The 19,683-nt window shown below is 44.1% G+C and overlaps 1 protein-coding gene across 1 annotated transcript; it reads right to left on the bottom strand.

The window, feature by feature from the left end:
- Positions 1 to 12,624: 12,624 nt before the first annotated feature.
- On the bottom strand, positions 12,625 to 18,537 carry LOC124284540 (mucin-2-like). The gene is made up of 6 exons (XM_046720616.1): positions 18,489 to 18,537; positions 17,478 to 17,615; positions 17,067 to 17,207; positions 16,455 to 16,591; positions 13,315 to 13,552; positions 12,625 to 12,917 (listed from the first exon to the last, which is right to left on the bottom strand). Exons 1-6 carry the CDS (start codon positions 18,535 to 18,537, stop codon positions 12,625 to 12,627), a joined length of 996 nt encoding a protein of 331 aa, XP_046576572.1.
- Between the last annotated feature and the right edge of the window lie 1,146 nt (positions 18,538 to 19,683).

Raw genomic sequence — 19,683 nt, 5'->3', positions numbered from 1 at the left:
ATCATTGTATTGTTTGTATATACACCTTCCTCTTTAAAAGTTCAACTATATCCCAGGTATACATTGATGTGTTCACTGGATAATTCATGCGTATCTATTTGAATGCAAGTTTGTCTCTGTGTGCAATTTGATATGACAGCACCCGTGAAGTGCCTGGTTAGAATCGGTCTTCAGCAACCCAAGAGGCGACTAACCGGATTGGGTAGTCAGGGTCCCTGACTTGGTTGTCACATGTCATCGTTTCCCAATTTCGTAGATCTATGCTCATGCTGTTGATCACTGAATTGTCTGGTCCAGACTCAATAATTTACACACCGCCGCCATATAGCTGGGATCTGGCTGAATGCGGCGTTAAACAACAAACCAAAACACCCCCACCCCACCCAACCCCAACCCCCCAACAAAACAAAACAAAGCAAAAACAAAACAACCCCCAAAAAAAAAACACACAAAAACAGTACGTAAAAGGTCATTGCTTACGTGCTAATACCAGACGTATACCTTGATGAGTTCACTTGATGTTTATTTAAGAAATACACTTCGCTCTACCACCATGTATAGTGTAATAAAACACACTTTTGCCCTGAACTATTATAGTTAAAGCACGAAGACGCTTGCGTCCGAGTGCTTTAACGTTATAATAGTTCAGGGCTAAAGTGTGTTTTATTACACTATACATGGTGGTAGGGCGAAGTGTATTTCTTTTCTAAGATGCCAAATTTAATACTTTCTAAAGATAATTACGATTAATTTAAGGCAGAAAACAAACGACGGTGTCGGTGACCTAAATTAAGAATCCTCGCACAGGGCTAACTGGCGCGCTGTTCTATTGATGTGTCTGCCCCCTACGTTAAGACGAACGTTACCAGAAAAAAACAAATGATAACAGTTTGATGACGGTTTACGTTCGGATTAAATATCTTCTCTGAATTATTTTAATTACATCTGTCATTAACGTAAACCATATGGGGCAATATGAACGTTGCATTTCTACTACCAGCGTAAGTTTAGATCAGTACATCCAGAGGAAGTTGAGTAGTCAAGCGACATTCCACAATTGCATTGTGGAATGTAAACATTACGAACGTTACCGTGTCGCTGAAAACTTGTGAGTCGAAATGACACATTTTAACCGTCGTAAAACATAAACGTAATGTTTCCACCAGTGATGTTAGCTGCGTGAAGCAGCAGCAAACCAAGAAACTGGATGCAACGGTGTAGTTTACTGTAGGAGGCCGTACGAGGCGATGACAACTGACATGCATCGTGACATCGCTTACATTGTGACGTAATGTAAAATGGTTCGATTACGAGGGGCACACTAGAATGGCGCAGTGACGGGATAACGTCATTCAATTGTTACGTCATCAAAAAACTATACCTTTATTGTCTGATAATGTTTGTTTTTTTCGATTGTTCTAACCGCTAGGCATCTTAGAAACGTACCTATTTATACGTACCTATTTATACGTTCCTAAGTTTGTCTTCATATGACAGCATTACTCAGTCCCACACAGAATGGAATGTCGTACACCTGACAATATTTATATTCTTAAATATGTGAGTCTAAAATTTATATCATTCATCAGAACTATTTTCAGAAACATGATGTTCTTGGACTGAACGAGGCCGTCCACCACGGAGTTGTGTCTGACCAACCGGTTCCACTCCAGCAAATCGCTAAAACTAACGGTATCGACTGCGGGTCAGTATCCTCCAAATGATTACTTTGTCTGGGAGATGGGTATCCAGACATCAGATCGGAATCTGTATTTACTGGGCATATCCTGGACCTTTGACCAGTTATCAGCAGAATCATGAAGGATGTCTTCACTGTAACCCAGAGTCAAAACTTCAGACAGACAGCCGAACCATTTGACCTCAAAGGGTAGGCCAACAAAGACGTACAATCGGGTGGCTTCAGGTAACAAAGTCCTGTCTTCGGATTTCTGGAAGGTGAGACTACCGATGGGTAATATACGATGCCAAAGAACTGCATCTGATTGAGAAGAGGTAAAACCTCGAAGAAAAAGCTCCCTGTAGGTGTGCATCTGTGAAGAACAATAGTTCTAAATACACGATGCAAATGGATGGGACTATTTCTGTAATATGCCCCTTTCTATCCTGACCTAGCACAAGCTAAGGGGCCGTTTTCAATTTACGGCTGGAGGGAGGTGATGATTGTTGTGGAGAAGCATGTACAATGTTTTTACCAGCAACGACGAGGCAGTTGTCGCTGCGTTTTGGACCGAGATGAACGTTTCTGTCTGGATAAAAAAGCACGAGCATGTGTATGGAGGTCATAGGAGATTAATTGGAAAAAGATATTGTGTTGACAATTTTGATTCTGTGCAAGTTTCTATGCAAGGATATCAACCTGTCGATTTACTGTCACACCACGCCGTTCTTCTTACAACATGTTACCTCAATGAAAATCTCTTGAATACACCGATGTGCTTGACCATTTTTGCAAACATTTAATGAAATTACTAGTGAACCAGTGATTCGTTAGTTCGCTAAAACTAGTGGGGTTTCCTTGTTTGCATTTTACATGAACCGACGTTTTTACCTCAGTCAGAACAAATACAAGTTTATTCATACACAAAGAACGGTACATATCCTCATAGATAATGTCAAGGTAATTTAATGGATCCAGACGATGTGGGGACCATATGTAATACCATAGACTTCTCTGTTTCGTGATCAGTCGATTATTCGACAAAACATGATAAGGATGCTCCATTAAAATATATTTACACCGTGTATTTCCAATACGTGAGGTTCGAAGTAAGGGTATCATGATTACGTTTCCATTTTTCAACACGTGTATCGTTAACACGTGTCGTACAGCTGTTATTAAAGAACATGAAAGGGAGATAATTTACGCATGTAAAACAATTCCGACAGTGCCTGGGGTAATCTTCTGACAATTTTCTGCTTGAAAAACATCGGTCGATGTGATAACGCAAAGGTGTGATTCCGTCTGATACACGATCGCTCCTATCTCAGATGTCTATAATCTAATATCGATCTGTGGAGGTATAAGGTCACAAATAAAAAAAATTCGATACACGATAAAATATCCCTTGGGTACAGTTTAAGAAGACTGAACATTTAAGTTATGAAACAAATCATCATCAACATAGGGAGAATCGTATTATTGCAATACGATACTCCCATAACGACGTGTGTCACATGACCTGTCACGTGTTTGTACGATTTTACGAAGTATTTGGTATAGGTGAGGCAAGATATTTGACTCACCTACCACTAAACAACCAAATTGTAAATCCAGAAAACGGAAGACATGCAGGTGAACACAAACGTCTTTCTGACTTCTGTAGTAATCATTGTATTGTTTGTATATACACCTTCCTCTTTAAAAGTTCAACTATATCCCAGGTATACATTGATGTGTTCACTGGATAATTCATGCGTATCTATTTGAATGCAAGTTTGTCTCTGTGTGCAATTTGATATGACAGCACCCGTGAAGTGCCTGGTTAGAATCGGTCTTCAGCAACCCAAGAGTCGACTAACCGGATTGGGTAGTCAGGGTCCCTGACTTGGTTGTCACATGTCATCGTTTCCCAATTTCGTAGATCTATGCTCATACTGTTGATCACTGAATTGTCTGGTCCAGACTCAATAATTTACACACCGCCGCCATATAGCTGGGATCTGGCTGAATGCGGCGTTAAACAACAAACCAACCACCACCACCCCCCTCCCCAACCACCCCCAAAAAAACAGCAACAAAACCAAAAAAACCCAACAAAACAAAGCAAAAAAACAAAACAAAACCACCACCCCAAAAAAGACAGTACGTAAAAAAGGTCATCGCTTACGTGCTAATACCAGACGTATACCTTGATAAGTTCACTTGATGTTTATACGTACTCACAGAAATGTAGGTATAATTTCACGCCCAGCCGAATATGAAGAAAATCAATAGTTCTTATTGATGATACTTTATCAAATTACACACACCAGTCGCACATTTCCGTTCGAAGGTAATTACTTATTTAGTTTTCATTATTCTTTGGTTGATCAGACACTTTGTAATGATCTACAGACAAAACAAAATCTACGGCGATGAATCCAAACTGATATATTTTACATGAAATAACACCTGCTGTTGAATACAACTTTGTTTTGAACCATCACCGTTAAGAATAAATTTTAAAAATAATATCATCAACATGATTTAATGTGCATATAATCACCCCAACACTTTGTCCTGGTTTTATTGCGTGCAATGGTCCAAGAAACGAGTGTAGAAAAGCTCTTTGTTGATTATAGGAGTTTACTCAATTATGTTTTGTTTACGAGATTTCATTGGCGTCGAGACTACAAAGGCACCGAGGCATGATGGGTACGAGGAGCGATGCTGTAATTGGTCGCTGGAACTTTATGGGAGGGCCTGGAAGGAAATTTGCAGCGATTATTGTTGCCATAAACGTCATCCCGATATTCATAAAATATACCAATAAAGTTTTTACGGTCATTCCTGTTACAGTGACCAAGATTGATCTGAAGCCGCAAATGGTGTTTATGTTTATGGCCGATTTATAAATCGTTTTCCTTTCCCTAAATATACCGTGCCTTCACAGCGATTTCTATTACTTTTATACGATTCAATGACCTTGATTGCCTATTGCCTAAACGTCTGCTTATGACTCAGTCGAAATTTCTTGTGAAAGTGCAAACAGATTCGTCACATTTTTGTATATAGCTTATAGTTTTCCAGAAGATTTTAAATTTTCTGTACCTCAAAAACGAATTCATATCTTTTAACCCGTTTTAAAACAGTAGTGCTTACGGTATTTTGAAAATCCTAACCATTGTTGTATGGTATACAACTTTAGAATATATATATCCTTCTGAACACACAATGGTTTTGTCGCAATATTTTCCACAATAAAAAATAGTACATGCAACACTGATCTTTGTGTAACTGACGAGGCAATGACCCAGATTGCTTCCTCTGTTAGCTTGCTAGAATCGTGAAATCCCAGATTATAGTTCAAGGTTTGTCAGCACGCATACTTGTGCGTTTCTCTAAACTAGAAGACGTCTATGAGCGATACTTTCCTGAGACACGATACCCAGACTGGCTACTACAGCTGAATAGTATTAACGGCATAGTATTGAAAAACCAGTTGATTACATTATTTCAGCTTCAAACACCAGTATCCAGTATTCCATGTCGATGTTACATCACGTATTTATTGTCAGCTAGAACATAATAAGTTGAAATAATTTCCAATTGTAAATAATTTTACTTTCATTTTGTCTAAGAATTTATATTTTCAATGATACGAATATTAGAACACAAAAACTTGTTATGTTATTAAATGATATTTTCATGCTGTTGCTTACCGCAATTTGATTCGTGTTTAAATTGTTTTCCTTTCTGTATCATACCTGACTAAGATAATAATCTGTAACTGAGTTCAAATTGACCACAAAACAACAATCTTCCAAAATATATTAGATTTTGCGATGTCCAGACACATCAGCGTAAGACCTTTAAACACATTTTAGAATGTACGTGAAGACGTCTATAAGAGCTCTATTATCTGTCAGTAATCTTCATCGGTACACGCCATTTTACCAGCAGCTCACCTGAGGCTGATGTCTCTCCGCCGCTAGCCTCACCAAGGACTATTATCGTTTGTCGAAAGCTATTCCGCATAACCAGACTGCATATTGTCCAAATCCTACTTGGATGTGAATTGACCTAATATGGTATTAATTCAATGAATCTACCGCCCGGCTGTTAAACGTACGGACGTCAGTGAAGACAACCCCACGTGTTTCAGTACCGCGTCAGCTCGGCTATTGATTGGTTGGGAGATGTACAGAAGCAGGAATGAATATGTCATTGAGAATGACGAATTGAGAGGCAATGAAACGGGTGCGAGACATACTTATTACTCTATTTCCCCTAGGTACTTACAACAGTAACACTTATTAACCATGCCTGAAATACATTTCTTAAGATTATACACCATGATGTAACTCCTGTATGGGAGATGGGCCTTGGATATCGCAGATATCACTCAGCCTAGTTGCGTCCCTTTTCCATCCCAGAATCCGTGATCGCAAGTAGTATACTTCAACCAACGCATGCAATACAGCATTTCCAAAATCCGAAGTCGGATATATTGATTGTAGCCTCCTGTTTTGAAGAAGGTTTCACACTATATTTTAAACGTAGCAAATTGTTTTCAAATTAACAATTTGTTTGAGCCACGATTCCATGATTTTTGAGTCATTCAAAGGTAAAGTGACATCATTTATCTTACAAACTGAACTGCTTTCTAAACTTTTGTGAAACATTAAACAAATATGATTTATAGATTCTAAAAGTAATTGTTACGCAAATTGTGTTATTTATTTCTGCGGGTTGTACTCGATGTCATTCAGAAATAATGACGACAGGTATCTTGAAGTGAAAGTTTAACATGGGGACATCACTCTCACATCATGTTTAGCAGGGAAACGGTACAGTTAGAGACTATAGAAACTCCCTGTTTTGAGTGAACAAACGGCAACAGGTCAACCCCTCTGGGTGGTCAGTTTGTTCAAACAATGCAAGTGCCCTCAGTCACGTGCACTGATATGCAACCCAAGATGAGTCTTCCTAGGTCGGCAACAAAAGTGCATTCATACTGCCGCTGAGTACTAAAAATATCTTAACAAATGTGGTTTTCTATCCGCTAGTACATAAACATAATCCATAACGAGGACCTCTCAAGGGAGATAATCCAACATTTCATTATACTTTTCGCTCTATTCTGCGTTCAGGTGTTACTATACTATACCTTAGTGTCGTGTATCAAGCATTACCCACAACGTGATTTGCCGAAACGGATAAATGTAACAGCGAAGTTATTTTAGAGAGTAATAAAATATCTCGTTACAACGAGGACTAGCGGTATTCCTTATTGTGTCCCTACAAAAGGATTGGTCTATAGATCTATATCAACGTGATGATAGTTATACTTATTTCAGGGTCATTGGCAAATTTAAAAAAAACAACCTCACTACTCTAACACTGTTGCATTCTGCACAGAACGCGAACCGAATCCGGGATTTGCAACACGTTTGTGATTGGTGGCACCAAGGTCGATAATACATGTAAGTGCTTGTTGATCAGCCAAGAATGGTTCTAAGTATTAGCTGCGCTTACGCTACATGTATTCAGACAAAGGCTTCTTAATGGAGGCCTCCACTAGACAAACAAACATGACGGATACGAAATTCATTTACTACAGAAAGGTACAACAGATGGTTTTAGTAACTGTTACTAAGCGTTTCAGGGAAGCACAGACGCAATCTGGCCTACTGACCACTTAACTGTCCGTCTGTCTCAATGGTGTCCTTGCTTCCAATGATTTTGCATATTTCCAAAGTCGTAATGACTACAAATATCTCCCGGAGTGTTCTTTGTCCAACAACGACCTCTAAACCATGGTGATAGTGTTCATTGTGCTCATGACGAGGATATCTACACTAACCATTGTGTGACGCCTTTTATTGTGAGGCGTATGTATGCGATGTAGGTGAATGAGGTCATAAAGGCACTCCGGGAACCAACCGTTGCCAGCCAACATTTAATAACGTGACAGAATAATTTACGTCTAATTTATATATCTAACACGAAATCGTTACCATGACAGAGAAATAGAGTATTCACGATATATGCTCTAGTTCTAATATAAGTGTCATTACCCTCCCTGTCATTCAGGTGTGTGGGCTGTAGTCTGTTCTGAATTTTCAGTTCGTGTAGCACGTAGTATACCTGTATGACCGATTACGTATTGGCGGACTCTTGACGTGGGTGTTGCAACTATCAGCCACAGAATGAACCTAGGGGGATTGTATATTTAGAAAACATCCAGCGAATTATGGGGGATTACGATTTATTTATGACGCGGGAATTGAAGCAAAATATCCAGTAAAGTTATTCTGAATGTCACACATTATCATTTCAAAAGACAGACAGACAGATTCTTATTAAGTATCTGAAGGCCACAGACACATAATTTGTACACTGTAATAGCTGTCAAAAGGAACTTGCATGCTTTGTATAGAAGCAACTTTTACAAAAAGGACTCACTTTTAAAAACAGTTTTAACATTATTATTGGCGATAAGCACAACTTTTAGGAGGATAAATGATTGTTTCAAATTGTTGCACCTGACGCCACAAAAAACCCAAACCCGTGTAAGGGACAAAACATTAGTATCTTTACAATACATTTTCTTAATCAAATTATCTAGTGTATGTTGTTTTGACACGTCTGGTAGGAAACATCTATGTCACACAGCTTTATACAGCTTACATCATAATAGTTCATAGAGCTCGTCATCCACACAGGGCATATGATAGTTTCAGGGTTACTGGAATACTTAAAGTACAGCTCATTACCGTAGCGACGTTACATTCATATATAACAGTGAATACAAATCCAGTCATACAATGTCTATTTTTTCCTATTTCGTCAGCCAGTGTTAAGATTTTACATCTAAACCGAGACATATACGGGAGGTTTAGCTTAACTTTAGAAACCTTTAACAAAATATAACTGAACATTTTCAATTTTTTCCATATATCAGACCCATAACAAAGTATAGGTGTATAGATATGTTTTAACATATACTCATGCCAATAATGGTTGTCGGCCCCTTCAATTATTTTAATTGGAGAGGGGGTGTGGGGTAGGGATGTGAGGTGTGTGTGGTGTTGGGGTGGGGAGGGGGGTGACAACCATTATTGGCATGAGTATATCGGACATGAGATGATTCGAAATGTCCTTTGATAGTTGTTCGTGAGCCTGTGCTATATTGGTCAAAGAAAGTGTAGGTGTAAATAAAACACACAAATACCTATAAAATGTAACAACATCTCTTCTTCCTCCTTGAAGATATACTTTTCATAACGATGCTGTTGTTTTACTCAAGTACATATTAGGTGTCTGACTCTGAGGTTGTTGGTTCGAATCCCGGATGGGACTCAACCCAACAAAAGTACTAGAATCTGTACTTTACTGAGAAAGTGTAATCCCAAATATAACATTTGTTAAATTTGACCACTCTCCAACTGTATCCCATCCACAATGACAACCAGCTTATTTCCTTCTAGGACGAACACTATTGTAGGTGTGATATGAACACACTGATTCTTCGAAATCAGTTATATCACGAACGAATGATTCATATATTCCTATACACCCCACACTGCACAGAATTATTTGAAATCGGCCTAAGTTAAACTGACGTGTTTATGTAGCTAGTCTACATTACAATTTAAAATGTTACATTCATACAGGCTTCAACCAGATTTGCACAATTTTTTCCACAGGTTTCAGGATCCAAGAAAGATAACATGAAGAGTGAGTAATAGTCATTAAAAACTTTTAAAAACATATTATATTGACCAAAATATATGTATCGGACACAGTTCTTGACCTTCTACAATATACATAATCATCACGCAACAGAACAAAGGGAAAGGGGAGAGTGAGTGAGTTTAGTTTTACGCCGCCCTCAGCAATATTCCAGCTATATGGTGGGGGTCTGTAAATAATCGAGTCTGGACCAGACAATCCAGTGATCAGCAGCGTGAGCATCGATCTGCGCAGTTTGGAACCGATGACATGTGTCAACCAAGTCAGCGAGCCTGACCACCCGACCCCGTTCGTCGCCGCTTACGACAAGCATGGGTTACTGAAGATCAATATACTACCCGGGCCTTCACGGATAAGGAAAGGGATGGGGGTGGGGGTGGGGGGTTAGAGACAAAGAAAACATCACAGTTTAACATACTGGATCAAGTAGACAATGTTCTTTAGTTAATAGCAATTGAAATCCGCCAGGTTAGCAGAATTTTGGAACAGAAGTGGGTCTATTCCGATAAAAACAAAATCAAACAAAATGTATACCTGAAGTAACTGTCATTTTGTTAAAAAATACATATAAACAAATATATTTATCAACAAAGTTATTCAAGAAGAAGTCAAATTGTTGCCTGCGTCTACCAATCATATTGCGACAGAACTCATTCTGAAGTAGAGACGGGCGGCAGTTATGCACAGCGTGGCACGGAACCTGCTGTGAGTGTGTCATATTGATGACACATCTTGTTAACGCTCATACCTGTCATTGAGGTGTATTTAACACTGCAGGGCTGAACGTCTTCTTAGTACATAAAGGACATCTGTAGTTACATCTGTTTTCCTTCATTTGTATATCATATCATGAAACAGAAACAGTTATCAAAAGTGCATACTCATACTTCAAAGATATCTTTAATAAACCGGTAATGTTTCATCAGTGGTAATATATCTCAGTTGTGTTTTGGAACTTAGGGCCGTAAAAGATCCGGGTTAGATTTGGTCTTCAGCAACCCATGTTTGTCGTAAGGGGCGACTAACGGGATCGGGTGGTCAGGTTCGCTGACTTGGTTGACACGTCATCGTATCCCAATTGCGTATATCGATGTTCATGCTGTTGATCACTGGGTTGCTTGGTCCAGACTCGATTATTTACAGACCGCTGTAATATAGCTGGAATATTCCCGAATGTGCCGTTAAATAAAAAACAATCAAACGACCAATGAACTTCAGGTTGCATTAGTTTTATTACAATCCAATTTTCGGGTGTATGCTTTATTATACTCCGCAGTTTATACCATAGTCATTTCTTGGTATCATTTCTATTAACAGTTCTTAACGGGAAAGGAATATAATGCTAATTCAAGTATGACCTGGTTCTTAAGACAAACCAAATATAATGTGTTCCTTAAACTGCAATGGCACAAATAGATTTGTTTTTCCCCGAACCATTCTTATCATCGCATTACTGACTGACTGACCAAATGGTTTATCAAATATGGATTAGTGTGCCACGTTTGGCCCGAGGGTATCATCTGCGTGCCTAGCAGGCCAGGGTTCCTTGGGCGTAACGACAGAGTCGGTAAAGAGGTTTTTCCATGCTGAATAACAAGACGAATAGAACAGAACAAGATGCAAGGTTCAACAGGCAGTGTCTTGATGTGGTCAGTAGCAGACAGACCCCACCGCAGGCGGTAACAACGACAGCATTGGTCACACAGATATTTCACCATTTCTTGTGTTCCTCGCCGTTCCATTGCAGGAACAGTGCGCCGCTAAAGACGGCGTAAAATCAAACTCAATCGCTCAATTGACGTCTGAACACAGATGCAATGTAAAGAAAGTTATGGTTAATCGAATATTCGTAACAAAAGTTAAGATGAAGTTAATGGATCAAGTACTTACCAGACAATCGTGAAACGTGCAGGGGTACAATACAGAGATCTTAGTGCTTAGATTATGGTAATTCCCGTCTTGATTAATTGATTTACGATAGCCGGAGCGCAAGAAACGAGGCCAAGAAGTAAAAATATAACATACATACAAAGGAATTGTCACATGAAGGAAAGCAGAGTGCAGATAAGGCATCACTAGGTCTTGTGAATAAATACACCTCTTCTATCCAAGATGTAAATGTTCAAGGCATTTAATATACAAAGTTACATCATTCCTTACAACAGCTGACAGATATGAGGTTTTGTATTTACAATACTGTGGCATTGGAAATCGATATAAACATTAACATTCGATTTTTAAAATACATTTCTGCAAATAGTTAATCAATTTAATAATGCCTAAAATAAATTCTTTGATATCCATGGCAATATATACCCATGGTAATAATTACTGTCACCGCTGTGCTTGCACGCATATATATGTAGGGCGACATCAATTATGAGCGAGTGTATAGGTAAGGCTGAGATTACTTTGGAGGTGGACTTTACGTTTCCTAATTCAATTTTTAAGTTGTATCACACAAACCGGGAAACGATGCATGTCACAGGGTTACCTCTTGGTGAAATACGGGAGCAAGTTTTGGTGCTGACAAACATTTGAACCCGATATCCAAGGTTTCTGGCAGACCCATCACAGCGAATTGCGGCGTATGTGACTGTAACTGCAGGAGCTTGTTTGTACGAACCAAATAGTTGAACAACTGTTACAGTTTCCTGTTGCAGAATTTCTGCTGTCACAAACGGTGAAAATATCCAGTTGGTGAATGTGTTCTAATTTGTCTCTTACTGCTGTCTGTTGCTGTTACTGGGACTTTATGCTTGTTGCATCGCAATGAACGGTGTAAGATACAGGTGACCAAGGTCTGAGTTTTCTTATCTCCTCAATGAATACTTTAAATGTAGAATGGAAAATGAGGACAGTTTTATGGATATACAACTTCTTTATTCTTTACAGGTGACGTTTCGACATAGATTATAATGCCGTTGTCAAGCACGTAACATTAGAATTTGTGCCGAAACATCGCCTATAAAGAATAAAGAAGTAACATATCCATAAAATTGTACTCATTTCTACATCTCCTCAAAATCTAGATTGCCAATCAAAGAAGTCATATTTTAATTGTAATACAAAATGAACACCTATGACAGGATACAGTGGAGGATCAGGGGAGGGGGTTGTGAGAGGGCATGGTACAGGTTAAGACTGACCACTGTAGAGAGTATAGAGGGCAGTGGTGAGGGGGTTGTGAGGGGGCATGGTACAGGTTAAGACTGACCACTGTAGAGATTATAGAGGGCAGTGGTGAGGGGGTTGTGAGGGGCTGGGGGCTGGTACGGGTTAAGACTGACCACTGTTGAGAGTATAGAAGGCAGTGGTGAGAGTACTGTGACGGGGGCCTGGTGCGGGTTAAGACTGACCACTGTTGAGAGTATAGAGGGCAGTGGTGAGAAGGTTGTGAGAGGGGCCTGATGCGGGTTAAGACTGACCACTGTAGAGAGTATAGAGGGCAGTGGTGAGGGTGTTGTGAGAGGGGCCTGGTGCGGGTTAAGACTGACCACTGTAGAGAGTATAGAGGGTAGTGGTGAGAGGGCTGTGACGGGGGCCTGGTGCGGGTTAAGACTGACCACTGTAGAGGATATAGTGGGCAGTGACCACTGTAGAGTATAGAGGGCAGTGGTGAGGGGGCTGTGACGGGGGCCTGGTGCAGGTTAAGACTGACCACTGTAGAGGATATAGAGGGCAGTGGTGAGGGGTTGTGAGGGGGGCCTGGTGCGGGTTAAGACTGACCACTGTAGAGAGTATAGAGGGCAGTGGTGAGGGGGCTGTGACGGGGCCTGGTGCGGGTTAAGACTGACCACTGTAGAGGATATAGTGGGCAGTGACCACTGTAGAGAGTATAGAGAGGGCAGTGGTGAGGGGGCTGTGACGGGGGCCTGGTGCAGGTTAAGACTGACCACTGTTGAGAGTATAGAGGGCAGTGGTGAGAGGAGGTTGTGAGGGGGCCTGATGCGGGTTAAGACTGACCACTGTAGAGAGTATAGAGGGCAGTGGTGAGGGTGTTGTGAGAGGGGCCTGGTGCGGGTTAAGACTGACCACTGTAGAGAGTATAGAGGGCAGTGGTGAGGGGGCTGTGACGGGGGCCTGGTGCGGGTTAAGACTGACCACTGTAGAGAATATAGTGGGCAGTGACCACTGTAGAGAGTATAGAGGGCAGTGGTGAGGGGGCTGTGACAGGGGCCTGGTGCGGGTTAAGACTGACCACTGTAGAGGGATATAGTGGGCAGTGACCACTGTAGAGAGATAGAGGGCAGTGGTGAGGGGGTTGTGAGGGGGCCTGGTGCAGGTTAAGACAACCACTGTAGAGGATATAGAGGCAGTGGTGAGGGGTTGTGAGGGGCCTGGTGCAGGTTAAGATTGACCACTGTAGAGAGTATAGAGGGCAGTGGTGAGGGGTTGTGAGGGGGGCCTGGTGCGGGTTAAGACTGACCACTGTAGAGAGTATAGAGGGCAGTGGTGAGGGGTTGTGAGGGGGGCCTGGTGCGGGTTAAGATTGACCACTGTAGAGAGTATAGAGGAACAGTGGTGAGGGGTTGTGAGGGGCCTGGTGCAGGTTAAGACTGCCTGTAGAGGGCAGTGGTGAGGTTGTGAGAGGGGCACTGGATTGCGGGTTAAAGATTGACCACTGTAGAAGTATAGAGGGCAGTGGTGAGGGGGCTGACGAGGGGCCTGAAAGACGACCACTGTAGAGAGATATAGTGGGCAGTGACAAGAGGAACAGTGGTGAGGGGTTGTGAGGGGCCTGGTGCAGGTTAAGACTGACCACTGTAGAAGTATAGAGGGCAGTGGTGAGGGTTAATGAGAGGGGCCTGGTACGGGTTAAGAGAAGTATAGAGGAGCAGTGGTGAGGGATTGTGAGAGGGGCCTGGTGCGGGTTAAGATTGACCACTGTAGAAAGTATAGAGGGCAGTGGTGAGGGATTGTGAGAGGGGCCTGGTGCGGGTTAAGACCACTGACCACTGTAGAGAACAGAGGTATAGAGAGGGCAGGGTGAGGGACTGTCCCTGAGAGGAAGCCAGTGTGAGGGGTTAAGGGGGCCTAAGACGGGTTAAGACCGAAGTACTGTAGAGAGTATAGAGGGCAGTGGTGAGGGGTTGTGAGGGGGCCTGGGTGCGGGTTAAAGATTGACCACAGTAGAGTATAGAGGGCAGTGGTGAGGAGGTTAATGAGGGGCCTGGTGCAGGTTAACCGCCGCAAGAAGAGGTATAGAGGCAGTGGTGAGGGATTGTGAAGGGGCCTGGTGCGGGTTAAAGATTGACCACGCAAAGTATAAAGGGCAGTGGTGAGGGCTGTGACAGGGGCCTGGTGCGGGTTAGAGTCGATACAGGATATAGTGGGCAGTGACCACTGTAGAAGATAGAACGGTGGTGAGGGTTGTGAGGGCCTGGATTACAGGTCCGAGACGAACCACTGTAGAAATATAGAGACGCAGTGGTGAGGTTAAATGAGGGGCCTGGTACGGGTTCAAGTTGACCATAGAAATTATAGAGGGCAGTGGTGAGGGATTGAGGAAGGGCCCTGGTGCGGGTTAAGACTGAACCACCAGTATCAAGGTATAGAGGGGCAGTGGTGAGGGGTTAATGAGGGCCTGGTTGCGGGTCGCGGAAGAAAGACGCAGAGGTGTAGAGGGCAGTGGTGAGGGTTAATGAGGGGCCTGGTGCGGGTTAAGACCGATCCTGTAGAAGATACAGGGCCGGTGGTGAGAGGTTAATGAGGGCCTGAGATTGCGGGTTAAGATTGACCACAAAGTATAGAAGCGGTGGTGAGGGTTAATGAGGGCCTGGTGCGGGTTAAGACAACCACTATAGAGGTATAGAGGGCAGTGGTGAGGGTTAATGAGAGGGGGCCTGGTGCGGGTTAAGACAACCGCCAGAATTATAGAGACGGTGGGGAGGGTTATGAGGGCCTGGTGCGGGTTAAGACTTCCGCGCAGTAGAGGGATAGACGGCGAGTGGTGAGGGTTTAATGAAGGGGCCTGGTGCAGGGTTAAAGACCGACCAGACAAATTATAGAACGAGTGGGTGAGAGGACAATGAGGGGGCCTGGTGCGGGTTCACCTGTAGAGTAAAGGGCAGTGGTGAGGGTTATGGGGCCTGGATTACAGGTAAGATTGACCAAAGAGAGGCATGAGGCGGTGGTGAAAGGTTATGAAGGGGCCTGGGTGGAGGTTCAGGGCTATCCACTGTAGAAATTAGAGAAGTGCAGTGGTGAGGGTTGAATGAGGGCTGGATTACGGGTTAAAGATTGACCACAGAAGTATAGGGGCAGTGGTGAAGGTTGAGGGGGGCCTGGTTTGCGGGTTAAAGTCGGTATGCCAAGAGAGTATAGAGGGGCAGTGGTGAGGTTATTGAAGGGGAGGATTACGGGTCCGGGAATTGACCACCGAGGGCAGTGGTGAAGGTTAATGAGGGGCCTGGGTGCGAGGTTAAAGACCACCAATATAAGAAGTATAGGAGGTGGTGAGGGGATGAGGGCCCTGAATGCACGGGTCCGGGCATTGACCACTGTAGTATGAGAACAGTGGTGAGGGTTAATGAAGGGGCCTACAGGGTGCAGGTTCAAGGTTATCCTTATAGAAAGGAGAGGCCTGGGTGGTGAGGGTTGAGGGGCCCTGGTGCGGGTTCCGGAATATCGCCAGCAATGAAGACGGTAGAGGATAAAGGGGGTGAGGGTTAAGAGGGGGCGGTGGGTGCGGGTTAAGACCTACCTACCAGAGAGGGAGAACAGTGGAGTGAGGTTAATGAGGGGCCTGGTGCGGGTTAAGACGAGCCACTATAGAAATTATAGAACGGTGGTAAGGGGTGTTGAGAGGGGGCTAAGTGCAGGTTCAGGAGCCACCGCAAAGTATAGAAAGGCAGTGGTGAGAGGGTTGTGAGGGGCCTGGTGCGGGTTAAGATTGACCACTGTAGAGAGTATAGAGGGCAGTGGTGAGGGGGTTGTGAGGGGGCCTGGTGCGGGTTAAGACTGACCACTGTAGAGAGTATAGAGGGCAGTGGTGAGGGGGTTGTGAGGGGGCCTGGTGCGGGTTAAGACTGACCACTGTAGAGAGTATAGAGGGCAGTGGTGAGGGGGTTGTGAGGGGCCTGGTGCGGGTTAAAGACTGACCACTGTAGAAGTATAGACAGCAGTGGTGAGGGGGTTGTGAGGGGGCCTGGTGCGGGTTAAGATTGACCACTGCAGAAGTATAGAGGGCAGTGGTGAGGGGTTAATGAGGGGGCCTGGTGCGGGTTAAGACTGTCCACTGTAGAGAGTATAGAGGGCAGTGGTGAGGGGGTTGTGAGGGGGCCTGGTGCGGGTTAAGATTGACCACTGTAGAGAGTATAGAGGGCAGTGGTGAGAAGGTTGTGAGGGGCCTGGTGCGGGTTAAGACTATCCCACTGTAGAGTATAGAGGGAACAGTGGTGAGGGGGGTTGTGAGGGGAGCTGGGTGCGGGTTAAGATTGACCACTGAAGAGAGTATAGAGGGCAGTGGTGAAGGTTATGAGGGAACCTGGTGCGGGTTAAGTCTGACCACTGTAGAGTATATAGAGGGCAGTGGTGAGGGGATTGTGAGAGGGGCCTGGTGCGGGTTAAGATTGACCACTGTAGAGAGTATAGAGGGCAGTGGTGAGGGGATTGTGAGAGGGGCCTGGTGCGGGTTAAGACTGACCACTGTAGAGAGTATAGAGGGCAGTGGTGAGGGGGTTGTGAGAGGGGGCCTGGTGCGGGTTAAGACTGACCACTGTAGAGAGTATAGAGGGCAGTGGTGAGGGGGTTGTGAGGGGGGCCTGGTGCGGGTTAAGACTGACCACTGTAGAGAGTATAGAGGGCAGTGGTGAGGGGTTGTGTGAGGGGCCTGGTGCGGGTTAAGACTGACCACTGTAGAGGGTATAGAGGGCAGTGGTGAGGGTTATGAGGAGGGGGCCTGGTGCGGGTTAAGACTGACCACTGTAGAGGATATAGAGGGCAGTGGTGAGGGGGTTGTGAGGGGGCCTGGTGCGGGTTAAGACTGACCACTGTAGAGAGTATACAGGGCAGTGGTGAGGGTGTTGTGAGGGGGCTAGTGCGGGTTAAGACTGACCACTGTAGAGAGTATAGAGGCAGTGGTGAGGGGGTTGTGAGGGGGCATGGTGCGGGTTAAGACTGACCACTGTGGAGAGTATAGAGGGCAGTTGTGAGGGTGTTGTGAGAGGGGCCTGGTGCGGGTTAAGACTGTCCACTGTAGAGAGTATAGAGGGCAGTGGTGAGGGTGTTGTGAGGGGGCATGGTGCGGGTTAAGACTGTCCACTGTAGAGATATAGTGGGCAGTGACCACTGTAGAGAGTATAGAGGGCAGTGGTAAGGGGGGTTGTGAGAGGGGCCTGGTGCGGGTTAAGACTGACCACTGTTGAGAGTATAGAGGGCAGTGGTGGGAGGACTGTGACAGGGGCATGGTGCGGGTTAAGACTGACCACTGTAGAGGATATAGAGGGCAGTGGTGAGGGGGGATTGTGAGGGGGGCATGGTGCGGGTTAAGACTGACCACTGTAGAGAGTATAGAGGGCAGTGGTGAGGGGGATTGTGAGAGGGGGCCTGGTGCGGGTTAGGACTGTCCACTGTAGAGGATATAGTGGGCAGTGACCACTGTAGAGAGTATAGAGGGCAGTGGTAAGGGGATTGTGAGAGGGGCCTGGTGCGGGTTAAGACTGACCACTGTAGAGAGTATAGAGGGCAGTGGTGAGGGGGCTGTGACGGGGGCCTGGTGCGGGTTAAGACTGTCCACTGTAGAGAATATAGTGGGCAGTGACCACTGTAGAGAGTATAGAGGGCAGTGGTAAGGGGGGTTGTGAGAGGGGCCTGGTGCGGGTTAAGATTGACCACTGTAGAGAGTATAGAGGGCAGTGGTGAGAGGACTGTGACAGGGGCCTGGTGCGGGTTAAGACTGACCACTGTAGAGGATATAGTGGGCAGTGACCACTGTAGAGAGTATAGAGGGCAGTGGTGAGGGGGTTGTGAGAGGGGCCTGGTGCGGGTTAAGATTGACCACTGTTGAGAGTATAGAGGGCAGTGGTGGGAGGACTGTGACGGGGGCATGGTGCGGGTTAAGACTGACCACTGTAGAGAGTATAGAGGGCAGTGGTGAGGGTGTTGAGAGGGGGCATGGTGCAGGTTAAGACTGACCACTGTAGAGAGTATAGAGGGCAGTGGTGAGGGGGTTGTGAGGGGGGCATGGTGGAGGTTAAGACTGACCACTGTAGAGAGTATAGAGGGCAGTGGTGAGGGTGTTGTGGTGGGGGCCTGGTGCGGGTTAAGACTGTCCACTGTAGAGAGTATAGAGGGCAGTGGTGAGGGTGTGGAGGAAAACAGGTATGACTGTCAATGGGTCAGTGGTGAGGGTTTGATAGGGTAAAGGTAGTTTTGATTAATCTGTTTATTTGATTATTTTAAATTTATGTTCTTTGTTTGCTTTGTTTGTCGGCCCCGAGATGATGTGTGAGATCCGTCCCTTCACTGTGGGGATCATTGATTCGAATCCTGGATCCACGTTCATCCAAGTTGTTTTAATAGTATCTTATCACTATGTGGTCTCACCAAGGTAGTGCACGACCTACATGACTTAAAGTTAAGCTGGCAAACCCGAAAATGACTGAAATACTCTTCCAGCATTTCTTGTCAACGTAACGTGCGGCCCGACAGCTCGGGTACAGAGCGGACAAACAGGAATAACCGAAAACACTGGAATCAGATTCTGGAATTCAGACACATAAACTGTTTTGGCGCACGTCAGAATGACCCCTATCCAGAAAGAAATAACTGACCGCATCCAGGGATATTACTACTTACTGACCTGCCGAAGGTTCAATAATTGCCCAAAATAGCTTGGTAACTGTCACTTTTACAAGCTACCTTACCACCCCGTAGTGGTACAGATAAGCTGAGTATCTGCGTAATTATAGATAAAATAAGTAAGGTATACTGAGAGGTTCTATTTCAACACATCCTTTCTCATATTACAGATCAAATATAAATAACATACACGTAAACCAACATTTAAACTTTATTATATTTTTACAATTAGTGGAAAATGGCAAAATACCTAGTTAAGTTTGAGTGAGGTGGGTACAATTTATTTGGTTACTCAAAGGAAAAATTAGGATACCCAATTAAGATGAACACAATCGAGAACATAACTCAATGACCCAAAAAGTTATCTGTAGCTCTGTCACCCTCACATTATTCATCTCCAAGATAAGCTAGAAAACTGCTGATGCGGCGTTCAGCAATATTCACTCGCTCTACAAAAGGTG

This window comes from Haliotis rubra, unplaced genomic scaffold (assembly GCF_003918875.1).
Source record: "Haliotis rubra isolate DU_JTF1 unplaced genomic scaffold, ASM391887v1 Scf339, whole genome shotgun sequence".
NCBI classification, from domain to species: Eukaryota; Metazoa; Mollusca; class Gastropoda; order Lepetellida; family Haliotidae; genus Haliotis; species Haliotis rubra.
The sequence above is the reverse complement of the archived record's forward strand: the minus strand, read 5'-3'. Positions and strand labels throughout refer to the sequence as shown.